We start from the raw sequence: 23124 nt of genomic DNA on the forward strand, positions 1-23124 counted from the left end.
TGTTTTTGTTCATGTGCAGTAATGCTACTAGAAGTAATTCAAGAGGGCATAATAATAATAATTTTTTCACTAATACTCTGTAATGCTTCTGTGTGGATATAGTAAAAGTGTTGGCAAATATAACAAAAAAATTTTTTTTATAGCATTTATCAAATGGGCTTTAATTATTTATTTCCTCTCCTGTGGCCTTCCTATTCAGTGCCTGGTTGTATTTCTAATTTATAAATCATTTGCTTCTTTACAATCTTTCTAAAACCCTTAATTTGTCAGTAATTTTAAACAAACAAATCTGCCTGAGAAAACAAAGGTACCATTGCATTATTGTCACACTGTTGACCTGAATGAATGTCAGACCAAGAGGAAACACAGAGTGATTGACATCCCTTTGGATTACAAAGGCAAACAGCTTTGGTGAATATTCACTGTTCGTTAACCCACATTAACAGAGTCAATATTGACAGGCAACAACACCGACACACAGCGCTGCTCGCTGACTTCAAAACAGCTCGTTATCCAGGAATGCTCGCCATGCCTCCATGTAGCCAACACATGATGTCATGAGGCCCCTTTGCAAATAATGGACTATTAAACCCACAACTGAGGGGTCAGCCAGATTTTATGATGCCTTGCTGTTTTATGAGTTTTAGAGATCACCTTGCAGCGTCACCCCGGCGTTCAGAGCACGAGACACGATGTGAAGATACTAAGCAGAACTTAACATTTCATGTCTGTCTTTTGTCATACATCCACTCTCTTCCACCATGGTGACGCAGATACATGAAGCACACTGAAATCCTCTGGTATACTGCCAACAAATGGGTGTGTGTGTGTGTCAGCAACTGTGTGTGTGTTACAAGGATAAGACTCTTGAAAAAAAAAATTTGTTAAGCACTTAATTCTTTTAATTGCACATGAAAACAGTTCCCTGTAATGTCAAAGTACATAGTGATGTATATTTTTTTATTTACGATAAAATTCTTTACTTGTACAAGTCCAAAGTCTTTTCTCCCAAGTCACAAGTGTGACTACAAGGCCATTAAAACTAAACAAGACAAGAGACTGCAAAATAAAAGTATCTGACACATCCGGTTTGACTTGTAGAAGGAGCCCGATCATGATTCTGTTCATCACAGTCGATCCTGAGAACCGAAAAAGCTACCATATAACTCATTGTAGTTGTGTGATTGGATTTATAAACTGTTGCTGTTGAATTCAGGCTCCATAAAGCCATAATATAATCTACAGCGGTATTGTAGGTCTGTTCAGTATGTGGTTATGTTTGGCCCTTTTTGTGCATTCACCTCTTCAGATTTCCTTAAATGGCAGTTTTTCTTGACTGCGGCACACACAGCGTTTGTATTATATTAAAGGATTATATTAAATTCTTTAAGAGCGAAAACAGTAACAAGCTGTCCGTGCTGCATGTTGCAACCAAAGTAAATATAAAGTTGAAAATAAAACCATATGAAAAACATTCAAGCCAACTTTTTCAAATATGTACGTTGTAGATCAGTGATCCCATGATGCATTTGAAGTCTCTGACCTCTAGAAAAGGACCTGGCTTGTGTTAAAGATACCTATTGAGACACTCATTTGCTTGCTTTTTCTTTTCCGTTCTAAACTGTTGTCTAACATTTGTGGATTCCATGGTGATGAGGTGATGCTATCAATTGATTTCGCCAATTTAATTGAACCATGTTGTATTTCAGAGCGTAGCTTTAAGCGCACGTCCATTTATGGAGATTTTTTCTGAGTAGGAGCTAGCTGGATAGTAATTAAGCATTTTTGAAACCCCCTGTTATACCTGCCAAGCCTTCTGTTCTCTCAAGGCACTTAATGCAGTTTATAACGGTAACAAATGTTATGTTCCAAACAATTAATTCTTAATTTCAGACAGAGGATGAACCCATCATAACTCACCACACTAAGGGAAAAACACTCTAGGTTGTTTTTATTTCTTTAAACCAATCGCAGTCGTGCCAGGTGATGCAGCAATGGTACCCCTGCAAATTACTGCTGTGAGGGAACTTGTTGTAGTGAAGAGGATTGTGCTGACATTAACCCTTTCAAACCTGAGCAAAGTGGCTTGATTTCTTTCAAAAACATGGAAAAAGGCAATAAGCAACAAAATGACCAAGAAATAACAAGAAATTAATAAAAAGTAAAAGGAAAATGACCTGAAAATGAGTGAAAACAAACAAAAGACCCAAAGCAATCAGAAAATGAAAAAGAAAATAAAAACCAAAAAAAATTACCTGTGAAATGCACCGAAAAGCAGCACAAGAAAATTCAGGTCCCTCCTTTTTTTAAAGGGTTAAAATAGATAAATCTCCACTAAAGTAAATGCCACATAAAGGACCTTTTAGAGTGTAGGTTACTAGTTGGAGGTTGTTGTTTGACGCAAAGTGTGGAGATAGATCTTGGCTATGCAAGACCAGGGCGTGTTAAGAAACAGACAAAATTTTGTAAAACATTTATTTAAACACGGTTGCATTGAACACCTTTTTGCCTATCCAAGTGCATTGTGTATTGTAAGCTTTAGCTAGCAAGCTAATAAAGCTATCGTTAGCTCCATAAGCCAATAAATCCCTCTTAAGATTTTTTTATGTTTCCTGCTAATTATTTTAAAATGACAATCTTATAAATGCGATCTTAAATATGAACTTGACAGCCACGCACAACATGTGTAAGCCAAAAGGTTTAACACTGAGGCTAAAGCTACATGTACATCCTGGGGCTGGGTATTGATTCTCAATACCTTTAATATGTTGACCAAAACAATCCAAATTCAAGTAGTATTAAAACTTCTCCCATCAAAAGATACCTGCATTCATTCTTTTTTGTACACAGATCTAGAAAAAAAATAATGATTTGTATCATTTTGCTCGCAGCCAATCAATGCTAGTGTTCTTTGAAGTAATGTGACATGTGATTGGCCCACTAATGCAGCAGCTACAATCTGTATAGACTGTGGCGTGTTGAAGTTGAACATAATTTATTTCCATAGCTGGCAGTTCAGCGTGATTAAAAGGCACAATAAAGTTTGAAAGTATTGCTATACTTCACACCGGTGCCATCTGGGGGCATTTTATGCAAATGAACACTTCCTTTTGCATAACAAGTAGTGTATGGAGTGAAAAAAAATAGTAATCAAGTTAATAAGTCTCTTGGTATTGGTATTGGTATTGGTTTGTTTTTTGATGATACCCAGTTGTATATATGTCTCAGGCAAAAACTGCACCCTTACCAGTGGATGGCCCATGTAGGCTATATTTAGGACATGAAAATCGAGAAGAGTTGTTCTTCTATTGCAGTGTAGAGGAACTTAGCCCAAGTTTGTTTCTTAAAATAGGATTTGAAAAGTAAAAAGTAAAATCAGATTACTACAGCATTTAATTTTTCTCTTGTAGTTTTGGTTATAGAAAGACCAAAAATGACACCACCCTGTTTACACAGATCCTTAAAGGTTTTAAAAGGCTTAGCATTAATTCGTCCAACATCATAATTGGTATTAAAATGTCTGAAATCAATCTTTTATAAGTCTTAAACTGTTAAAACATAGGTGTAGGATTTTATTAATTGGTTTTTTTTTCATTGCATTGTGAAATCTCAAAAGAATTCTTTTATCTACCTTTTTATATGTATAATTTACCAAAGGGACCTCAGAATAACAGCAACAACAAAAAAGACATGTTTTCTATTACAATAAAACTAAGGCAAAATTGTTCCTAACATGAAGTAATAGGTGTCCCTTCATGTTTTTTTCCTTCAGGTGGCAACAGAAAAGTCTTAAAAAGTCTTAAACCTAACTGTCTTAAGCTGGAGGATCCTGCAAATGCAGAGTATTCCTTTTATTGCCACATCATTCACAGCGCTTTAACATGGAGTGTGGAGAGATCCAAAGCTTGACAGGTCTGCCTTGCCCCGCTATGACTGGACAGTCACTGTTCAAGGGGAGGGCTTTTGCTAAAGGTCAATACGTCAAAGTTTGTATTTAATACCTAATGTGATATCACTAATACATATAAATTGTCTGTCAGAAAGACTTAGCGAAACCAAAGCACCTGCTGTGTGCTCAGAAAACCTTCTCTGCTCCTGATTTCACTCCTGTAACTCGATCTTCTCGCACACACAGCTTGTCCTGATGAAATTTTACAAACTCTTCTTCTCTGGTCTAAAAATCCTGAGCTAATCTGATCTTGGGAAAAATAGCCTGCTGTAGATTCATGGCTCCTGTCTCATTTTGCTGATCTCTTGTCAGATATTTCCTGTTGAAGTTTTCATATGAAGCGTACAGAGGGTCAACCAGCTAAGGTTTCATATTTACTTTTCACATTTCTGGTCTTCAAAAATACACTGCCCCCAGCCATGGGTGACCTTGCATGCTCGTGCCTAAGCCTTAGCGTGAGTACATACTGTATACGGGTATGTGTGTGTGTGTGTATATGTGTGTGTGTGTTTGTTTGTGCATGTTCTTCACTCTCAGCAAGCTGTGTCCCAAGAGCTACTTATAATAATACCCTATCATACTCATCCTGTCATCAATCTCTTTACCTAACACAGACAAGACATACCTGTGACACACACACACACGCATGAATACTCACCATCTGGAAATGGTAATAGTACTGGGAGAGAAAGTTTGTAATGTGAGATTGTTTCAGGATTCAGTATGTGTGAGTGTAAGAGAAGGAAAGGGTTAAAATTGCTTAAACGTTTGGGGAAGGCAGGAACCATGCTGGCTCTGTTCCCGCCCCCTTTCTCAGCTCTGACCTCACTCTGAAACTTGTTCCCCTTTGTGTGTGATACACACACACACACACACAAACACACACAGACACAGACAAACACACACAGACACTTGCTCAGTCACATGCCTATACACTGCTCACTGACGCACACGCTCGGTCGCTCGCACATACACACCTTGTACAGATCTGTGCACATTCTGCAGGGAGCTCAGACAAAAAAACAACGCAGGGCTACTGTGACAGACTGGAGCAGGAGAGCAAGTTTGTCCAGCGAAAGGAAAGGTCCCTGTTTGTTCTGTGATTAAAGGTGGAGCAGCCAAAGGGGAGAGGAGGAAGCGGAGAGAGAAACAGAAGAAGAGCAAGAGAGAGAGAGGAAGGGAGAGGGGGAAGAGGGCAGCAGTGTTGCGCCACATTTAGACCCGGAGTAAAGACAAGATGTACATGGGGGACCGATTAATGGAGCTCTGCTGAGAGTGATGAAAAGCTTTTCTCTCCGAGGCAGACAGACAGGCAGCAGGGAGTGTGCTGCTCTCACATGAGGAATTCAGGTGCTCAGAATCACTCCAAATTTATTCACATCATCCCAAGAAGAGCAGATTTTTCACCAGTAGCATGGATTGCATCACCCCGGTCATCCTGGCTCGGCACTGGAGCCACCGGTCATAGAGCTGGTGTCCACTCCTGCAAGAGGTAATGAGAACTCCTGGGAAGCCGTGGAGAGCCGGACAGCCCGACAGAGTGAGACAGACGAGGAGGAGGGCCGGGTTTTACAGGGATGAGAGCAGCCACAAGCTGAGGAGAACCAAGAGAGGGAGAGCAGCGGAGCGGCCGAGAAGAGGAGGGTGAGGACGAGTTAAAAGAGAGCATATAGGCTGAAAGAAAAGATGAGTGTGCCGACGAACTGTGGGTTCTGTTACTCCGTGGAGCGGAGTATCACTGTGCGCAGTGGGAACATATGGGGATCTCCGTGTGCTGTCAACAGACCCATTGACATCATACAGAAACGCAGGCGGTAATTAAGAGCTATCTCATTTACTCTCACTCCGTCCTTTTGTCTTTCTCTTTTTCTTAGTGTGTCCTTTCATGTCACTCACACACACATAGACACACACGTACATACAGCATGTGTAACATTATGCAGATAATGTTTGTGTATATGAGGTCAGAAGCATAGTTCTGTTGGCAAAGTGAGCTGGTATTGGGTTGAAAGTTAGTTTTTCAGTAGTTTTGACGACTACATAGAATAAATGACAATTTCTTGTAACAATTTCAGTTTCTAGAAGAAGAAAAATGTAAATCCTGCAGGATGCTAAAGGATGCAAGACTTACTCTCTGAGTCTTTTAGAGAATGTCAACATACATGGCTGTATCTGCAATCTGCAGACTGCATATAGTCTTTTATCAGCTGCAATATTTACCAAAAACATTCTTCTGCTCTTATCATTTGTTTTGGGTTCATATCTGCATTTCCAAAAATATTTTTTTTATCGTATTTCCTCTTGACCCCTTTTTTGTTGGACTAGGCACTGCTCCAAGGAGTGATTTATTTTCTCATCACGCAAAAGTCACCAAATATGTGTTCATTTTGAAGAACTCGGCAGCAGTCAACGAGATAAGGCATGAGGGAATTGTGAGAAAATAATAGCTTTTGATTCATTTTTCATTTGAATTTTATATAGCAGCTAAGTAAAAAAAAAATAGCACTTCCTATAACCTTAAATAAATACTGCAGTTCGGTTTATTCTGCCATGAACACTAATGGTAAGTCACAGTTGTGGCTAAAGATAAACTAGCTGTGGTTTTACTATATTATATAGCTCAACCATGACTTGAAAATGTTCCAAATTAAAATATATCACAGATAGGGCTGCAATTAAAGAATATTTTTATTGTTGATTAATTTCTTGATTTGTCATCAATGAGTTTTTTGGCATAGAAAATGTTTATATGACATTTTGTAAATTCCAGAACTGACAAAATATTCTGATATTTTATAGACCAAACAGCTAAATGAAAAATGGTGAATAGGATTTCCCAAAGACCAAGATAACGTCCTAAATATCTTGTTTTGTTTGGAACCTACAGATTTTATGTTTACTATCACAGAGGAGTTGAGAAGCCTGAGATTATTCACATTTAACAAGCTGGAGTCAGAGTATTGACTATTTTATTTATTTAAAAATTACTTAAACTTATTAATTGATTTTTTAAATTAGCTGGCGAACTAATCGATAAATTGATTAATAATAATAATAATAACTTTATTTATATAGCACCTTTAAAAACACAGTTTACAAAGTGCTTTGACAAACAAGGCAAAGCTGAGGCTGTAAACCCCAGACTTTATAAAACAATTAAGTCAATAATGCCGACGAAGGGCAGATAAGAGTGAAGGCAGAATAAAGTAGGGAATTCGATTGCAGCTCCAGTAATGAAGAAAGAAATGTAAGGACAGAAACTACAGCTGATATTACATTAAGTAGCTGCCAAACCCTTTTAAAGGCAAATAAATTTAACATCTTGCAGACGTACATTTGTAACATATTGTAATATATAATTAAATATAATTATGATGATGTCTTGCAGTTAGCAGTGAAGTCAGACATAGATTTCACATTGTGGTTAAATAAACTAATTGGTTATTGCTGCAGCTGTAACCACCAGCCGGTTTGTTATGTCTCTGAACAGTAACGTTTCCCTGCTCTGTCACTTTGCAGTCAGTCACGGCATCCATGAGAAAACCTTGTTTGTTCTCTGCGTAACATACGGCCCCTTTCCCATTAGGCTTTAATGCCACTGTCCTTTTACACAAATATTCTCACAGGAAAAGTCCACCATAGGTTTTGTAAGTTTGCACATAATCCTCAGTTCCAGCGGGGAGGCTGTGAAGGAGCTCCTAGAGATAAAGTCGTGTTTACTTTACAGTCCTCTGTCCTCTTTCTCAGGCAGGAGCCTTGTTGTTTATCAGATGTAATGCAGAACAGTTGTGAGTAAGGGGGTTTTAAAGGGCAGTTGTCCTTTCAGTTTAATTCCCCTCAAGACCAATGCCAAGAATTGACTTCTGCTCTTAGCTAAAAAAAAATGTCCTCTGTGGCCAAAATTTCAGGGGTAATGCAATAGTATGGAAATGTCAGACTGATACTTGTCACACTGCTCCTAAGATTACTTACTCTTAAAGACAGCCAGGAAATTCTCTGCCCGCTTAATCACAGTTTTAAGAGCAGCAAGATCAATTAATGTGCCCTGAGAAGGGGAGTCACAGCCTGGGAGGCCGAGATGGTGCAGCTTTATTTGGGTTGAGGCATCGATCTTAGCAGGGACACTGGTGATGGAGGAGCAGACTTTGTTAGAGTCTGTTCATTCTCTAGAGGAAAAGCAATCATGGCAGCAGAGACGCATACCTTATCAGCATTGTCAGTGCCCATTTTAGGAATCATTTATATCTAAGTAAAAGTTAGATTTATGAATTTAAAATGATTCAAAGTAAATATTGATGGTATTTGGCATAAACTTTTTTTAGTATATTCCTCTCTCTTGCTCTGCTTCCTCTTCAGTTTTCATTATTTCTTTTTCGTCTTCCTTTTCTGATTCATCTACCTCCCACAATTTAGATCACAGGGATGATTAAAAAGTGAAATCCAGAGAGCTGCTGTTGACATACTGTCCAGAGATCTTTTAGTATAGGTAAAATATACTTATGCATGAGTGCATCCTTGCGTAGGCATGAGAAAAGCTGACAAGATGAACCTTTAGGGAGAGGAAGGATATAAATCTGTGGCTTTTGACATCAGACACCTAAGTGTCTCGCGTGTCCTCGGTGCGTGATTTAAAGCTCAATTATCTAACCGCAGAACAGCCAGATAACAGTAGCCCTTTCTGCTTAGATTGATAGGTGGCAAGGGCATGCATGTTTTTACATGTCTGTGAGTGCAACATCTACCATACAAACTGAGATGCTAAATACATCTGTTCTCGATACTGTACATACCACAATACGTGATGAGTGGTGGCGGTTTACTTTGCCCGTTGGCAGTTACCGGTTTCTCTTTTCAGCTTTGAGCTGTAAAGGTAACACCTGCTTTTCCTAAAAGAGGACAGATAAGAGGATTCCCTCTGAATTCCTGGGACAGCAGCAGCTTATTGACTTTGATGTTTTACGCTGCATTCATTTATCCTTTGATTTCAGTTTTATGAACCTGAAATTGACTTTAGGCTATGAAAGCAGTCTGTAAGGCACCTTTAATCTGACTGTATTTGCCAGCTCAGGACATGATAGAACTTTTTCCCTGCGCTAGCAGTGGAGCTCTTGGGATGGGGATGTTGGTCTGTAGATCCACCACTTTGGTTCAAACTGAAATCTGTCAGTGAATTTTTTTTATATATTTATTAAATTCTAATAAGAAAATCAGAAACAGAATGAGATAACAACAAATAATGATAATTTTAAAAAATCAAATAAAAGCAAAAACTAATTAAAAGTGATGGACAATGCAGCTATTTAGTCACAGTAATGAGCCAGGCATTAGTGCTGTCTGTGACATTTTGTACAGATATTCCTGGTCCTCAAAGGATGAATTGGAAAGACTTTTGGTAAACCCTCAGATATTTCCTCTTACCCCACCATGAGGTTGACATTTGTCGTGAGTCTTGAGTGAAATATCTCAACGACTACGGCAGTGATTGTCTATGTCTATATTGCGTACGTTTCTGATATTCATGTCTTCCTGTCTTAACGTGCTGCACCACCAACAGGTCAAAAATGTAATTTGTCCAATACTTTTGATTATGACTAAAACCTGAAAAACAAATGACATTTCCATCAGTCTCAGATGTGCAGGACTCCCTAAGAACGTATACGTGGTCAGTGCCACATGTCTTTGACAGCTTGCATTGGGTCATGTCATCACTTTTTGGATAAGTTAGCAAAACGGTCACCTAAAAAGTTGTTAATGGAACTTATCTTTGCCTTAACACAAAGATGTAACTTCAGCTTAAACTGTAACTGAAAACACAGATGATGTATTATTTTGTGATCATTAGTTCATGAAGATATACTTAAATGTTTGCTCTTTGTACTGCTGACGTGGCTCCAACCCTAGAAGTCCCTGCATATTTTCAAAATGTTTTTACCTGACTGCTGATAAATTGTGGAGTTGACGGTCATAACTTTGTAATGGAAAATATGCACAGCTGAATAGTGCAAAAATATACTGATATTTAGATTAGCTAAATTATGTCCAACAACAAAAATCCACTCAGGTGGAGGTCTGTATTCTGATATCGATGTAGTATCTTGCATCTGTAGATGCTCAGCCCAGACAGGCTTAGAAGGAAGACTTTCAATTTCCATGCACTTAAGTGAGACCAAATTCTGTATACAAACACTATTTAATACCTTTATACTTGCATGCATCAAGTAAATGATTTCATTTTGTGTGTATTATTTAGTTTGCCTAATTTTCCAAGCTTTCTAAATAAAGATAACCCAAACTTTGGTCTCTTATCAAACAAAAAAAAAAAAGCATTTTTGTTCTGCGCTCTAACAAAGGTGCACACAGGTTATCATATAAAGTATGAACCTGCACTTAGAGCATGGGTGGAGAGCAACGGTGCTCGTCCAAGCGTTCACACAGCTGCGTCTTGTAAAACCACGGCCATCTGGGTAAGATACCAAGTTTTTAGGGAGTCTGTCAGCTCTACTGTGTTTGCTGCTAGACAGCGAATGTTGGCGTGCTAAATGTAGATGGTGAGCATGGTCAACATTTTACTCGCTGAACATCAACATGTCAGCATTGTTATAGTGAGCCTATTAGCATTTAGACTCAAAGCTCCCCTTTGCTTTAGTGCAGCCTCACACAAGATGCAGGGCTCTACACTCTTGTTTTTTTTTATTTTTATTATTTTAAATGAAGTAGTTAAAGATCTTGATTAAAAGTACAATTATTTGCTTCACGCAGGATCACAAAAGCTCTATTCTCATGTCAAATTGAGAATGAAATGGCAGTTAATGGCTCCATTACTTTGAGGCATGTTGCTCTCCTGCTATTTACAGCCTGCTGTGTGTCTGTCCACAGGCTATTGATCTAATTTCTCTCAACGCTTTCTGCAGAGAGCCAAGTATAAAATGAAGTGGCAGTGACACTGAGCATTATGCAGCTATGACAGCTAGTGAATGGATGGAAAAATCCTTAAAGATTATTTCTAAATGAACCACTGACAGCAAATACAAGCATGAGCTTTGTTGGGTGTTTGGGAGTGAGAGAGCATGATTTATGCACAGAGTAATTTAATAGGAATTAAGAGTCTTAAAAAGACGACAGCTTTGGCAGGTTGCATGTGAGTGAGGTAACTGAGGTTTAGCTTTAGAAGTGCATTTCTTAGAAACATAATACGCCTTTCTGTCAGCTGAACCTGGGAGGAGAGGAGGGGAAAAGAGAAATCTTCATCTGCATGATTTATCAAATTCTCCAAGTGTGAATGTTGGACACACTCAGATGTTTTTGATGCCAGACCCTGTCAAGCAGTTACTCTTTTTTTTTTTTCGTTATAGATACGTTTGTAGACATAAACTCTTTTCCTTGAGATAGATACACAACACTTGTGCTAGAGGTCAATGACTATCTAAATTTACCAGGTCAGTCGGCCTGTGATTAATGAATCTGTGCCTTTAGTCACAGTATATGAATCGCCTCATTTACAGAAATTATTAAGTCATCCCGTGCCCTCCACAGAGCATAACTCTCACTGGCCCTGGCGAGGGAGAGGATTTTGTTGTAATAAATGTGTCTGACAGTGTTTCCAAAGCATTTCTTAAATCATCAGCGGCTTCTAATGGTGGTCTGGCCCACAGGGAGCGTCATGGACCCTCATTTATCTCCCTCATAAGTGGGAGGCACAGGTCCGCTGGTGTTGGGTTGCAGGCCTCACACACGCAGAAACACACGTACTGTACTCGTGTGGGCCGTGGTGTCCGGCTTGTACCTGTGTGTTTGTACTCTTGGAACAAGCTCCCTCAAATACAGTTTTTAGTCGCTGAATCATTTGTTAAGAGTATTTGCAGTGTGACAGGCGTTATGGGCTGAATGCACTCCTAAAACCCAACAACTTTACTGTCCAGTAATGAGCTTTCCAGACACAAGTGAGCAAGAAAAACTCTTTTTGTAACACGACAGAATAATTGTGCAATTATGTGCCTGCGTGTATTTTTGTGTGTGTAATGTCCGTGTCTAAAGCAATATGAAACAGTATAAATTCTGCAGTGCTCTCTTGAAATTGAACAATTAGATGGCAAGTGTGCTTTACTTACATGATACTGGTGAACAGAGATTATAGAGCTGCAGCGAGAATTAACTATTAAATTAATTGCCAATTAATTTGATAAATATCAGTTTGAGTAAATGTTTGAGGAAAAAAAAGTAAAACTTCTCTGATTCCAGCTTCTTAAATGTTAACATCTCCTGGTTTCTTTACTCTATATAAAAGTAAACTAAATATATTTGGGCTGTGGACAAAACAAAACATTTGAGGACGTCATCTTGAACTTAGGGGAACACTGATGGGTTGTTGGGTTTTTTTTGTTTTGTTTTTTTTTAACCATTTTCTGACTTTTTTCGACACCATTGAGAAAATAATTGACAGATTAATCAACAATGAAAAAAATGTTCTATGTAGCCCAAATAGATTATGGAAACAGTACACACATCACTGAAATACTGTGCTGTATTTTATGTTCAGTTTAAAACATCCTTGCCTCCCTCTACACATTTACATCACTGCTGAACTTCTTGTTGTCTTTGTGAGAAAGACAAATTAAGTGAAACTTGACCCACAGTTCTAGAAATTGTAATATGTGTACATTTTAAGCCACATTTAAAGTTTCTTCATTTTCTTGTAATGCCTGCCCGTTAAAAGGAATACTTCACATCCCAAATGATGATTTGTATATTAATTACTTACAGCGTGATCTTGAATTTTTGAAGAGAACTTTGTTTTTCTCATATGCCTCTACTGTGAAAAAAGAGAGTTCTTGATGAATTTAAGCGTGTTTAACAACAGCAAAACTATATCAAAACATCTGTTCACACTCTCACACAACTCATGAAGTGTAATCCAAGTCACATTTATCTAATTGTATGCTCAGTACTTTCTAAACATGCAGCCCTTTCCAACGGGGAAACTCAAAACCAGACCACCATAGCCAAAACAGTAATTTTGACTCGCTGAACACGGGCGGATTTTAAATTATTTTAGTACTAAGAACCATCTAAATATTGTTTGAGTTAAAACTGCATGAAGTTGATTTATGCTCTGCAAAGCCACATATTGAGTGCATATACAGAACACTTTTATTTCTCTCTTTTCCCACATGATGTCTGATGTTTCTCTGCGCTCTCATCTCACCTCACCAACCTTTACCGTTAAAGCCTCTCACTGATCGTGTTTCGGCACTTTTATAGACCAGGTTCTGAACTTTTCGGAACCTTTTCTGTCTCCCGTTCCTCTCTTCCTCTCTTCAGACCCACCACTTATGTTCATTTCCCTCCAATTCTTCTCCACTCACTTCACTGTTTGCTTTGCTGCGCTATACGATCCTGGAGGATAATAGTCCTCGGTGAGAGTGTGTGTGTGTGGGTGTGTGTGTGTGTGTGTGAAGGTAGACACTGTCGCTCCTGTGACTCACTGTAAATCTCTTCTGCTCTCAAACTCTCTCAGGTTTATTAACCACTGCCAGTGTTTCTTACCTCACTCTGTAGCCCTTTACACAATGCAACTGTGTAGTCCTTATCTGCAAGTTTTTTTTACAAGTTTACTTACAGAAAGGCAAACTTTACTTTAACCTAAGGAATGCTTTTACAGTGAAAGACTGGTTATCCAATTCTTATTTCACAGAACAGACACAAAAGAGCGCAACACTTTCTCAACTTTGACTGCTCTCAAATTGTTGGAATTTTTACAACTGATAAGAGCTTATGTAACATAAAACCAAACAGTAGATTTTTAGGAAAGAGAAAAACACTGCAATCAAGTTTATTATTTAAAATGGACAAAATCAGTCTTTTCAGTCTTTTCCTGCTCACCTCCCTGATCATGATACTATACTGAGCTACAGTAGCTTATACTGTATGGACTGATTGATGATTGACAGAGATACTGTTCTCAGCAGACACTTTACACTGTTAAAGGGATACTTTTCAACCACCTTTGTATCATAGCAATGCAGGTAGTTTGTGTAAATGAACTGTTGTAAACTTCCCTCAATCTTACCAGTGCCTGGATCTTCCTGCTCATCTGCAGAATGTGTCATCTGTGGGTTTTTGCTGGCTCAGTGGTTGTTGCTCAAACTACAGATTGTGCTTACATGTTTTTGTATGGCCACTGCCACAGACACAAAGATCTCAGAAGCAGATCGAGAGAGGAGCATCTCACTCTCTCTCTCTCTCAAACTCAGATCAAACTGGGATCAAACTGTAAAACTAGGTACTACTGATCAATTATAAACCAAGATTCTGTTACTTTGTTTCCCATTTCTTGCGTAAATGTCTTGAAAAACATATTTGCTACTGTATTGCCGTGGATGAGTACAGAGGCAGATTGAGAGAGAGACCCAACCCTCTCTGTCTCTCTTGCTCTTGCTCAAAGCTGGACTGAAATCCAACCAAAGGGTAAAACTAGGTAGTTCCGATTGAGTATAAATCAAGATTATGTTACTGCACTGCTTATGTCTTGCCTAAAATGCTCCTGTTTAGCTGTAATAGCGAGAGTTTGTTAAAAGGAAGTGGGCACAATTCTGCTTCCTGCACAGTAAAAGAGGCTGAAAAAAGAAATTAGCAGCACTGATAAAATATGAGCAAAGATTCTGATGTTGAACCTATTATTTCTTGCCTCAAATGTTTTTTAGAACGCGTTATAGCTTACTGTACAACTGTAATATGAGTTAGCTTGTTACCAGCCGACCGCTCTTGTGTGAAACGATCGACTTTGCAGTTCGGTGCAGTGCATTCTTGTAGTTGTACGTTTTCTCCTCTTGAGCAGAAGCGAATAGCACAGCCTTTTTTCACAGTTTTCTCTGCTCATGTTGCATCAATTTCAAAAGAACTTGCGGCTCTACGCTGCATAGACAGCCTTTTTTTTTTTTTTAAAGAAAGCATCTTTCAGCAGTGAAATACTTCTTCAAGTGCACCAGAGGTCAGCATGCGCTCCACCAGTGCAGGCGTCATGTCGGCATTGTGTTGTTTTACAAAGGAAAGATCAGAGGAAGAGGGCTGGGCTCTGAGAGGGTGATTACAGCAGTCAGAGAGGGAACACTGAGAAAACAGTTCACATGTAATAATAATTATACACACACACACATGTACACACACAGACGTACTGTACACATACACACACCAGTTTGGTCTTTATTTTTCTGTCTGTCTCTTGCGTTTAGCTGTCCTGAGTTCATAGCAAAATAAACTGTTCCGATTTAATCACAGTGGACAGACTTAAGTACAGTAAGACAGGGGCGCCACACACACACACACACATACACACACACACACTTTTTTAATGTGTGTCGCTGAGAGAAGCAAATACAGTCTTATATAAAGTCAAAACTTTTTAGTCTTTGTTTTCGTTGGCATAGATCTATTTGTTTCCACTATATGTGTTAAAATGACATGTTTTATTTTCTTTATGATAAAATATTGTTTCTCAACAGGAGAAACTATGCCGTCTTTTACACATCACCAGCTCTACACAAACATATCCCATTATACAGTTTGTCTTCTAACTGTGGCCTGTTTCATAAAAAGGTCAGTGAAGTGATTCTGTGTTCCTGCTTTTCTTTTATGCCAACTAATGCTACATTGGCTTACATTCTTTAAAAACCATTTTTCACTGCCTGATTCTGAACAATGCACATACATGGAAATCGCAGTTGCATAATGTCTATATTTAAAAAAGGTTGACATATTGGCTGTTTTTTTGTTGGGTGTAAAATGATAGATGGTAATGGCTGAAAGGTTATTCTTTGTGTTGCTATTCATAAGTATTTTCTGAAATAATAGCCGCTAAACTGCACTTTTTAAATTCAGTGTTGAATACTGTGAGTGGGATCTAAGTGTAGTGTGTGGCCGTTTCCCACATGGTTTTTAACAAGGAGGATTAGGCAGTAACAGAGACAAGGGCACAAACAGGGAGTGCTGGGAGCCAGATCTAATGTTTTCCTGTATGCTGCTGCCCACACAAGAACTTTGCCACTAAAATCAGTTAAAGGAAGAGTTTTGGGAAAAAGTCCTATTGGGTTTTTTTTTTTTTTTTAGGAAGTTAGCTAAGAAGATCGAGACCGATCTCATGTCTGTATTCAAAAAAGAAGCTGCAGCAGTCAGCTGGTTATTAGCTTGGCATAAATACTGAAAAAGGGGGCCACAGCTGGCCTGGTTCTGTCCAAAGCTGACAAAATTTGCCTACCAGCACCTCTAACACTCCTCTCTTTCGCTTGATGCTTTTCGGGATGGCTGAAATTATTAATGTTTACACCATGCAAATCTGTGTGTGTGTATGCATGTGTGTTTGTGTGTCTGTGTATGTGTCTGTGTGTGTGTGTGTGTGTGTGTGTGTGTTTGTGTGTGTGTGTGTGTGTGTGTCTCTACATGGCAGTTTGCAGTATTTTGACATGTCTCTATATGTCGGTTGGTCTGTCAGTGGACGGATTTTGTCACATAGATAATGTCGCAACTGCGCAAGATGCAGTCACAAAACTTTACAAGTACGTAGTTGAGATCAAAATAAAAGGCAGAGTTTGAAGATGGATGTGATCCAAGCATGGAAGTAGGACAGGGGACTTTGGGACCCCCAATTTATGCTCTCAGGCGACATTTTAAGTTGCAGATCGCTGTATCACAGCTGGAGGGATTGCATCACTTCTGTTTCCTGTTTTGATGCTAACCTAAGCTAACTGTCTCCTGGCTGTAGCTTTATATTTATCGAGCAGACATGAAATTTATTTAACCACTTCTCAACAAGAGGGGGAAAAGTATTTGCCTCTTGCTGCTGCACAGACAGCTTAGTTTAATAAAAAAGGCCATCCCTCCATTAGTGAAATACTTCTTTACATAAGAATTAGGGCCAGAATGTAATAGACATAGAGTTTAACTTAGGCAATTGTAAATTGATGTAGATATACTGCGTACTCATGAAAATACACCACCTCCATCACGTTGACGGCATCGGCCAAATAATATGATGTCACAGGAAAGGAGAGGAAGGGCAAGACAAACAAACAGGGTGGTTCTCCCAGTGTGTGAGGGGCCACAGTGAAAACAACCAGACAGCTTTTATCCCACAGCACACACTGGTGACTCTTGTGTTATACATAGAAAATGTCACTGTGAATTTAAAATTGCTCCAAGACCAGTTTTAAAGGCCTGTGTTTCTAATGTGGCCAGATTTACCACCTCTGTGGTCTACTTTGTTCTGTGTGTTGAGCTTTAGGGTGTGGACTCTCAGCTGCTGGTGTGAACTTTGCGGTCTAATTAAAACAATCCAAAATCCTTGTTTGCTCCAGAACATCTTTCATGTGTCATGTGCATATATATATGCAGCCTGCACTTTGATGTTTAACCCTTTAAAACCCTTGATTTAAAAAAAAAAAAAAAAAAAAAAAGTGGGGAGAAGGCATTATGCAGCTTTACAACACATGGCCTAGAAATTAGCAAAATGTTTAAATTTTTAAAAATGTTAAAAGAAATTACCCAAAACAAGCACAAAAAAGAAAAAAAGGAAACAGAAACAAGAAATGACCCAAAAAATGTGCTGAAAATGATTCTTATTTTTTTAAAATGTATACTGTATATTGTTTCTATCACATAATTTAAAATATAACATTATAATTTATGCCACATTTCCTGCCAACTTGCTCTTTGCCTTTTTTTCCCCCATTGTTGTTTTTTTTTTTTTTTTTTTTTTAAGAAATCAAATCGATTTGCTCAGGTTTAAGAGGGTTAAATAGCTCCTGAAAGGCGTCTGAAGGCAGCATTAAAAAAAACCCCTTGATTCAGGTTTCAAAGACTTAAACAGCACGGCAGGGGAAAAAAGTCTGAGTTTGACACTTTTGTAGCTTTTTCCGCAGCTTTTCATTTGCTTTCCACATGCTCATCGTCATGTAATGGAGATTATTTCAAATTATCGAAGGAAATTTAATACTCGCTAGCATCACTAGATGAGATCTGTGTTACATGCAGCCCTAATACATAAGCCTTCTTTTAAGTGTCTTGAATAAATGGCTGAACTAGTCCTGCAAGTCGGCTCTGGTGTAACAAATTCTACCTCTGGCTGTGTGACGGCACAGACCTGGGAATGATGAATGAAGGTTCAGATGACAGCTTGCCCTGGTTTACAGGCCTATCTCCGCACTCCCTCTCTCTCTCGCTCTGCCCTGTAGCTCCTGTATTTTAATGCTCCCCAGATGGGATTGACGTTGACGTGACAGGCAGTGACGCAGGCGGGGTGTCGAGTATCAGGGCCACTGACAGGTTACCATCAATCACACTTCTTACCAGCCAGCCACTTAAATAACAAACGCTGGAACACACCTCTCTCTTTACACTTTTTTTATTTGGGCTTTATGATGCCCAGGAATGTTGGCTCCAGTTTGGTCTTCAGACTACAGAAAGTAATCAGCTGTATGTTTGTTTGTGTGTCTTTGTGCATGAGCGGGCGCCTTTAAGGCAGATGTGAAAAGCACTTTTAATCTGTCTCATCTACGGTATAGGGCTTGGTGATAATTCAGTGTTATCATGTTTCAAGTGTATTTAATTTATACGACACCTAAAAAGCAGTCTGGCCCAGTCTAGTAGAAATTGTGTGGTGGTGGGCATGAAATGTGTTAAAATGAAAAGTTGGCAACACAAAACAATGCCAGTGCAAAGTCGATGAGGATCTATTGTCCTTGTGGACAACTGAATAAAGACAGAAAAAAGGGCCACACAGGAGGGGATGGGAGAGGTGGTGGAAAGGTCAAACAAACATGGACTTTCAAACAGGAGACTGCTGTTCAGGTCACGTGTAAAACTAAAAGTCAACTCAGTAAAATAGCTTAACAGACTTTACATAGCTATGCAAAGTATGTTACTTAATGTCGCTTATGTCCCATACTTATTTATGTTAACTATTTAAACATTAACCCTGTTAATGACATGTTTGAGACTGCAGCCATTTGTAATAGACTTTGGTGTGGCATGGTTTTAGTGTTGCCACTGCGTGATTTTAACACATATTGTGCCCACAACCATGTAATGCATTGAGAGCGCACATATTTCTGTGAGACTGTGTTGGCACCAAAGTGCTTCACGAAGGCAGACATATTTACAGTACGTAAAGATATACTTTATGTTACACATACAAGCATGTAAGTACATAAATGTATAAAGCAAGATTAGAATAGATATAAAATAATAATAGCATCTTTAAGACATCAACAGCCCCGCCTCTCAAATCACCTGTGACAGACTTTATCAGAGCAGAGGAGCCTCTACAGAAAGAAACTTTTTTTTCTTATTATTTCATGAAGGGGCCACAGCCAACATGCCACAGAGGATCAGAGGGGTCTGGTGGTGGTGAAAGGGATGAGATGCGATATATGTAGGGGTGAGATACAGGTTAAATTTATTGACAATTAGAAGGATCATTTAATGACTTCCAGTGTAATTGGATCTTGATGATCTATGATCATCTATGACGATCAGGGTTCTCACAGTCATGGAAAACCTGGAAAAGTTTTAGAATTTCCCAATTGCAATTTCAAAGCCAGGAAAAGTAATGGAATTTGTAAAAATCATTGAAAGTTTTGGAAAAGTCGTGGAAATGTTGCTGTGTGTAATGAACTAGTTACAGTAATCTTACATGGATGACCCTCCATGTAATGTAACATAATTTTATACAAGTAATTTTCTGTAGCTGTCGATGTAACGTCAGTCTAATGTGTCAGTTTGTGGTGTTTTGTTTACCATCATGTATGTTTCTCAAGTAGGACATGAAGAAAAAAATTTTATTAAGGGTCCTTGACAAGGTATGAAAAAGTTTTGAAATTCTGTCTGGGAAATTGTGTGGGAAACATGGATCATGTTGAACAAAATTCTGCTGCAAATTGTCACTGAAAACTAAAAAAAAGTATGTAAGTACATGTAAAGTCTGAGTTTTTCACACATAGAATTCAGAGCAGTATAACAAAGTTACGCTTTTTTTCCAGCAAATAATCAGATAATCAGTTATCAAAACTGTCACTGATCAATTCTTTGTGGAGCAACTAATCAGTCATCAATCGACTGTTTGAGTTCTGCAGTACACTGGATTTCCACAGTGGAATATTCAAATTGGTCAGCTCTTGCAGTCTCACCAAAGCCCAGTAGAGGGACCCTGTCCTCAGAGGGACTTATTAGATCCATTTCAGTTCTCCAGACAGCCCTGAATTTACACATCAGCTATCACTCACTAGCAAGTTTATCTGGTATATTATTAAACAACACCCTCCCACTCAACACAGTTATTTAAAAAATATCCCATTCTGGTCTTTTTATTTTGATCACTTAACGACTGACAGAGGGTGAGAGAAGACGTGGGCGGGTGCGACTGGCTGGCATGTGAAAGATGCAAAGACAATAGAGTGGTATATGAAGACCAGCCATTCAAACAGCCACAGTGCCTCTGTGGGAGCTTCCTGTCCGCTGACCTCTGACCCCTTGAAAAAACAAAAGGCCTGAGTTGACATATTTAGTATACATATTGTAAAAGTGTACGCTTAAAGATCCTGCACTGTGGACCTGTTTTTTTGTGTTTCATATTTGTAGCATGTCCACTCCAGCTACATTCCCTGCATGAAAAAAATAGAATTTTAGTTAATGTTAATGTTTTAGTGTTAATAAACAATACAATAGAAGAATGTGTATTCCATCTCCAGAAAAAAATCTTGTATTAATGTATTAATCCCAACGCGTGTGTAATTAGTTGCAGTGGGTTTGTACACTACAGTAACAGAAATATCAGGAAATATAAAGTATCAGATCACCATCAGTATCACAAACAATGGGCTCAAAAGTGACGCAGTCCTACAAAAAAACAGACTACAATCAGTCCTCATATAATGAAGACAGTATGTGTTTTAAAATAATTGTTAACACTAGTTTAGCTCCCTATTTGCTGTTACCTTGGCAACATCTACTCCTCGTGTTCATGCTGCTTTGTATCTTTCCCTAATTCATATAAACCCTAAGAGAGATCATTGTGATAGTGCTACAGGGAATCATGCGTGTACAGAACTATACTATTATTGTGTCTGTGTGTTTGTAAAAGGTAAAAAGTCCAGTCATGAGTTAGAGTCACGACTATGTTCACTCCCTTGAGAAAGACGAGAAAACTGGAAGTGAAATAGCAGCGAGGGAAAGACGTGGGCGATATTTTGATCTGTGATCTAATTTTAGCTCAGCATCGGCTCCAAATAGAAACTTCTCCATAAATATTCATGAATGGAGGGAAAAAAATCCGCTGCTTTGGGATGCAGAGGGAAAAGAGAGGGGAGGGGATGGCTCTGTATTCTACCTGAAAGTCTATTTTTAGCTGCGTTGCTGCCTCTCTCGGTCTATTCCCCATGCAAGGGGAGGCTAAATTTAGCCGCACAGAGGCAGAAGCATCGTGCAGAAACAAATATAGAAATCACAAGTTTATGGTCAGAGCACGCAGGGGCAGCCAGGGGTGCAGCATCATTAGGGAGGACAGAACAAAATAGATGGAGACAGCAGGAGAAAGAGTGAGGAGTGGGTGTAGCGTCAAGCTCCATGTGTACTTGTGGTGATTGTGCAGGGATCATGATTATTTCTTACAGGTTACAACTACATACTATAGGTGTGTAAAGTGGCACGTTGCAGTGCTGTAGTGCATTAACAAGCATAATTTACGTTCATAAAATTCAAATGTTTCCTATAAAAATGACAATGAATTAACACTCACATCTGACACACACAGTCAAATACTCATTTGCACATTTGCAGGCGTGCACACCACCAGCTGGAGCCACACTGGCCCAGTCACACAGTGCACAGTTAACCAAAAAGCACTCATGTGCGTGGCTCAGAACAGGCTGTACTCTCTTGCTCTTTGAAATTGTATTTACTCTCCCGCTCTCTTTGCCCTATTTTACCCCTCACCCCACTGTCTTCCCTTCCTCCCTTTGACTTCTCTCCTTGGCTATGTATAGTGCAGTCAGTGAGTCTGAATCTGTCACATGAATGGAGGGATGGGGGCTTCTGTTCAGTGTTACGTAATAGCCAGTAACACACCAACGTCTTGTCCTCATGCAGCATCCTAGCGAGGTAGCAGGGTGGGGAGGGGCACTGGAGGAAGAGTGGAGAGGGGAATGAATGGGATGTTCGCATGCTGCAGTCCATGCATACCTATGATTATATATTATAAATATAAAGCCTGGATTTTTCAATGCAATCAAATGTTAGTATTAATGTTATTAAAGCTGTAATTACCGTAAACTAGAGTATCTCAACAACTATTAGATGGATTGTCACAAAATTTAGTACAGACGTTCATGATCCCTAGATGATAAAATCTACTGACTTTGGTGATCCCCTGAATTTTAATGAAGTGCCACCACAAGGATGGTATTTGTGGTTTTATGTCAAATCATCATTCCTTTCAGGATGAATTGTAATAATTTTATCAATCCATTAACCTTACTCAGTATTCTAAATGTTAATTGTACCATACTTTGGTTTATGATCAAATAATTGCAAAAGTAATGTCATTTGCATCAGTTGTACTTGTTGTCTGCAGTGTGATTTCATTGCTGCAGACAAATATCTGATGTCAGAATAGAATCATGAGATCTCTTCAGTTTGGTGTAAGCTGATAAAACTCAGGTGGAGCTGTCTGGTCTTGACGTTCCTACAAAATCAAACATGTTAATATTATCAAAATATTTTAGTCTTACCTCTTGCAAATACTGAAGTGCAATGATGTCAAGATTGTTAACAAACAATCGCTGTGTTTTCTCCAGCAGCCAACTGGGTAGACAGTAACCATGGAGACGACTCCGGGAAGGTGCGAGAACGTAAACAAGTGTCTGCTCTCTTGAAATGTAGAAAAGGAGGAGAAACTTGTGGAGTGAGCAAGATTTAGTGTTTAATTTAGCATCAATCTGATCCACCGACCAGCACTTATTTTAGTGAGAAATCTTAGTTCTTCAACCAGTTCACCTCATATTTCCACAGTCTCCTCCCACTGAAACAGTGCAGCTAACCAAGAGAGGCTGATCGCGAGTTACAATGACAAAATGTAAAATTCGAAGGCAAATACAGTTTACCTTGATGGATTACATTGATGTCGAATGGAA

At 38.9% G+C, this 23124-nt stretch overlaps 1 protein-coding gene across 7 annotated transcripts in view; it reads left to right on the plus strand.

Moving 5' to 3' along the window:
* The window catches only part of pde4ca (phosphodiesterase 4C, cAMP-specific a), a 66969-nt gene that overhangs the window by 23925 nt on the left and 19920 nt on the right, over window positions 1–23124 (plus strand). The window contains exon 1 of one of the 7 annotated variants that reach the window (XM_042497490.2): window positions 4827–5593. The exons of 5 other annotated variants lie outside the window; for them this stretch is intronic. In XM_042497490.2, the coding sequence (XP_042353424.2) occupies window positions 5445–5593 (149 nt within the window). In that variant the 5' untranslated portion in view covers window positions 4827–5444. Of the gene's footprint in view, window positions 1–4826; window positions 5764–23124 lie in introns of those variants that run through there. One more of the 7 variants, XM_042497492.2, reaches the window with a different exon arrangement.

The sequence above is a fragment of the Plectropomus leopardus genome, chromosome 12 (genome assembly GCF_026936395.1).
Source record: "Plectropomus leopardus strain MGB_pleo_1.0 chromosome 12, ASM2693639v1, whole genome shotgun sequence".
Taxonomy (NCBI): domain Eukaryota; kingdom Metazoa; phylum Chordata; class Actinopteri; order Perciformes; family Serranidae; genus Plectropomus; species Plectropomus leopardus.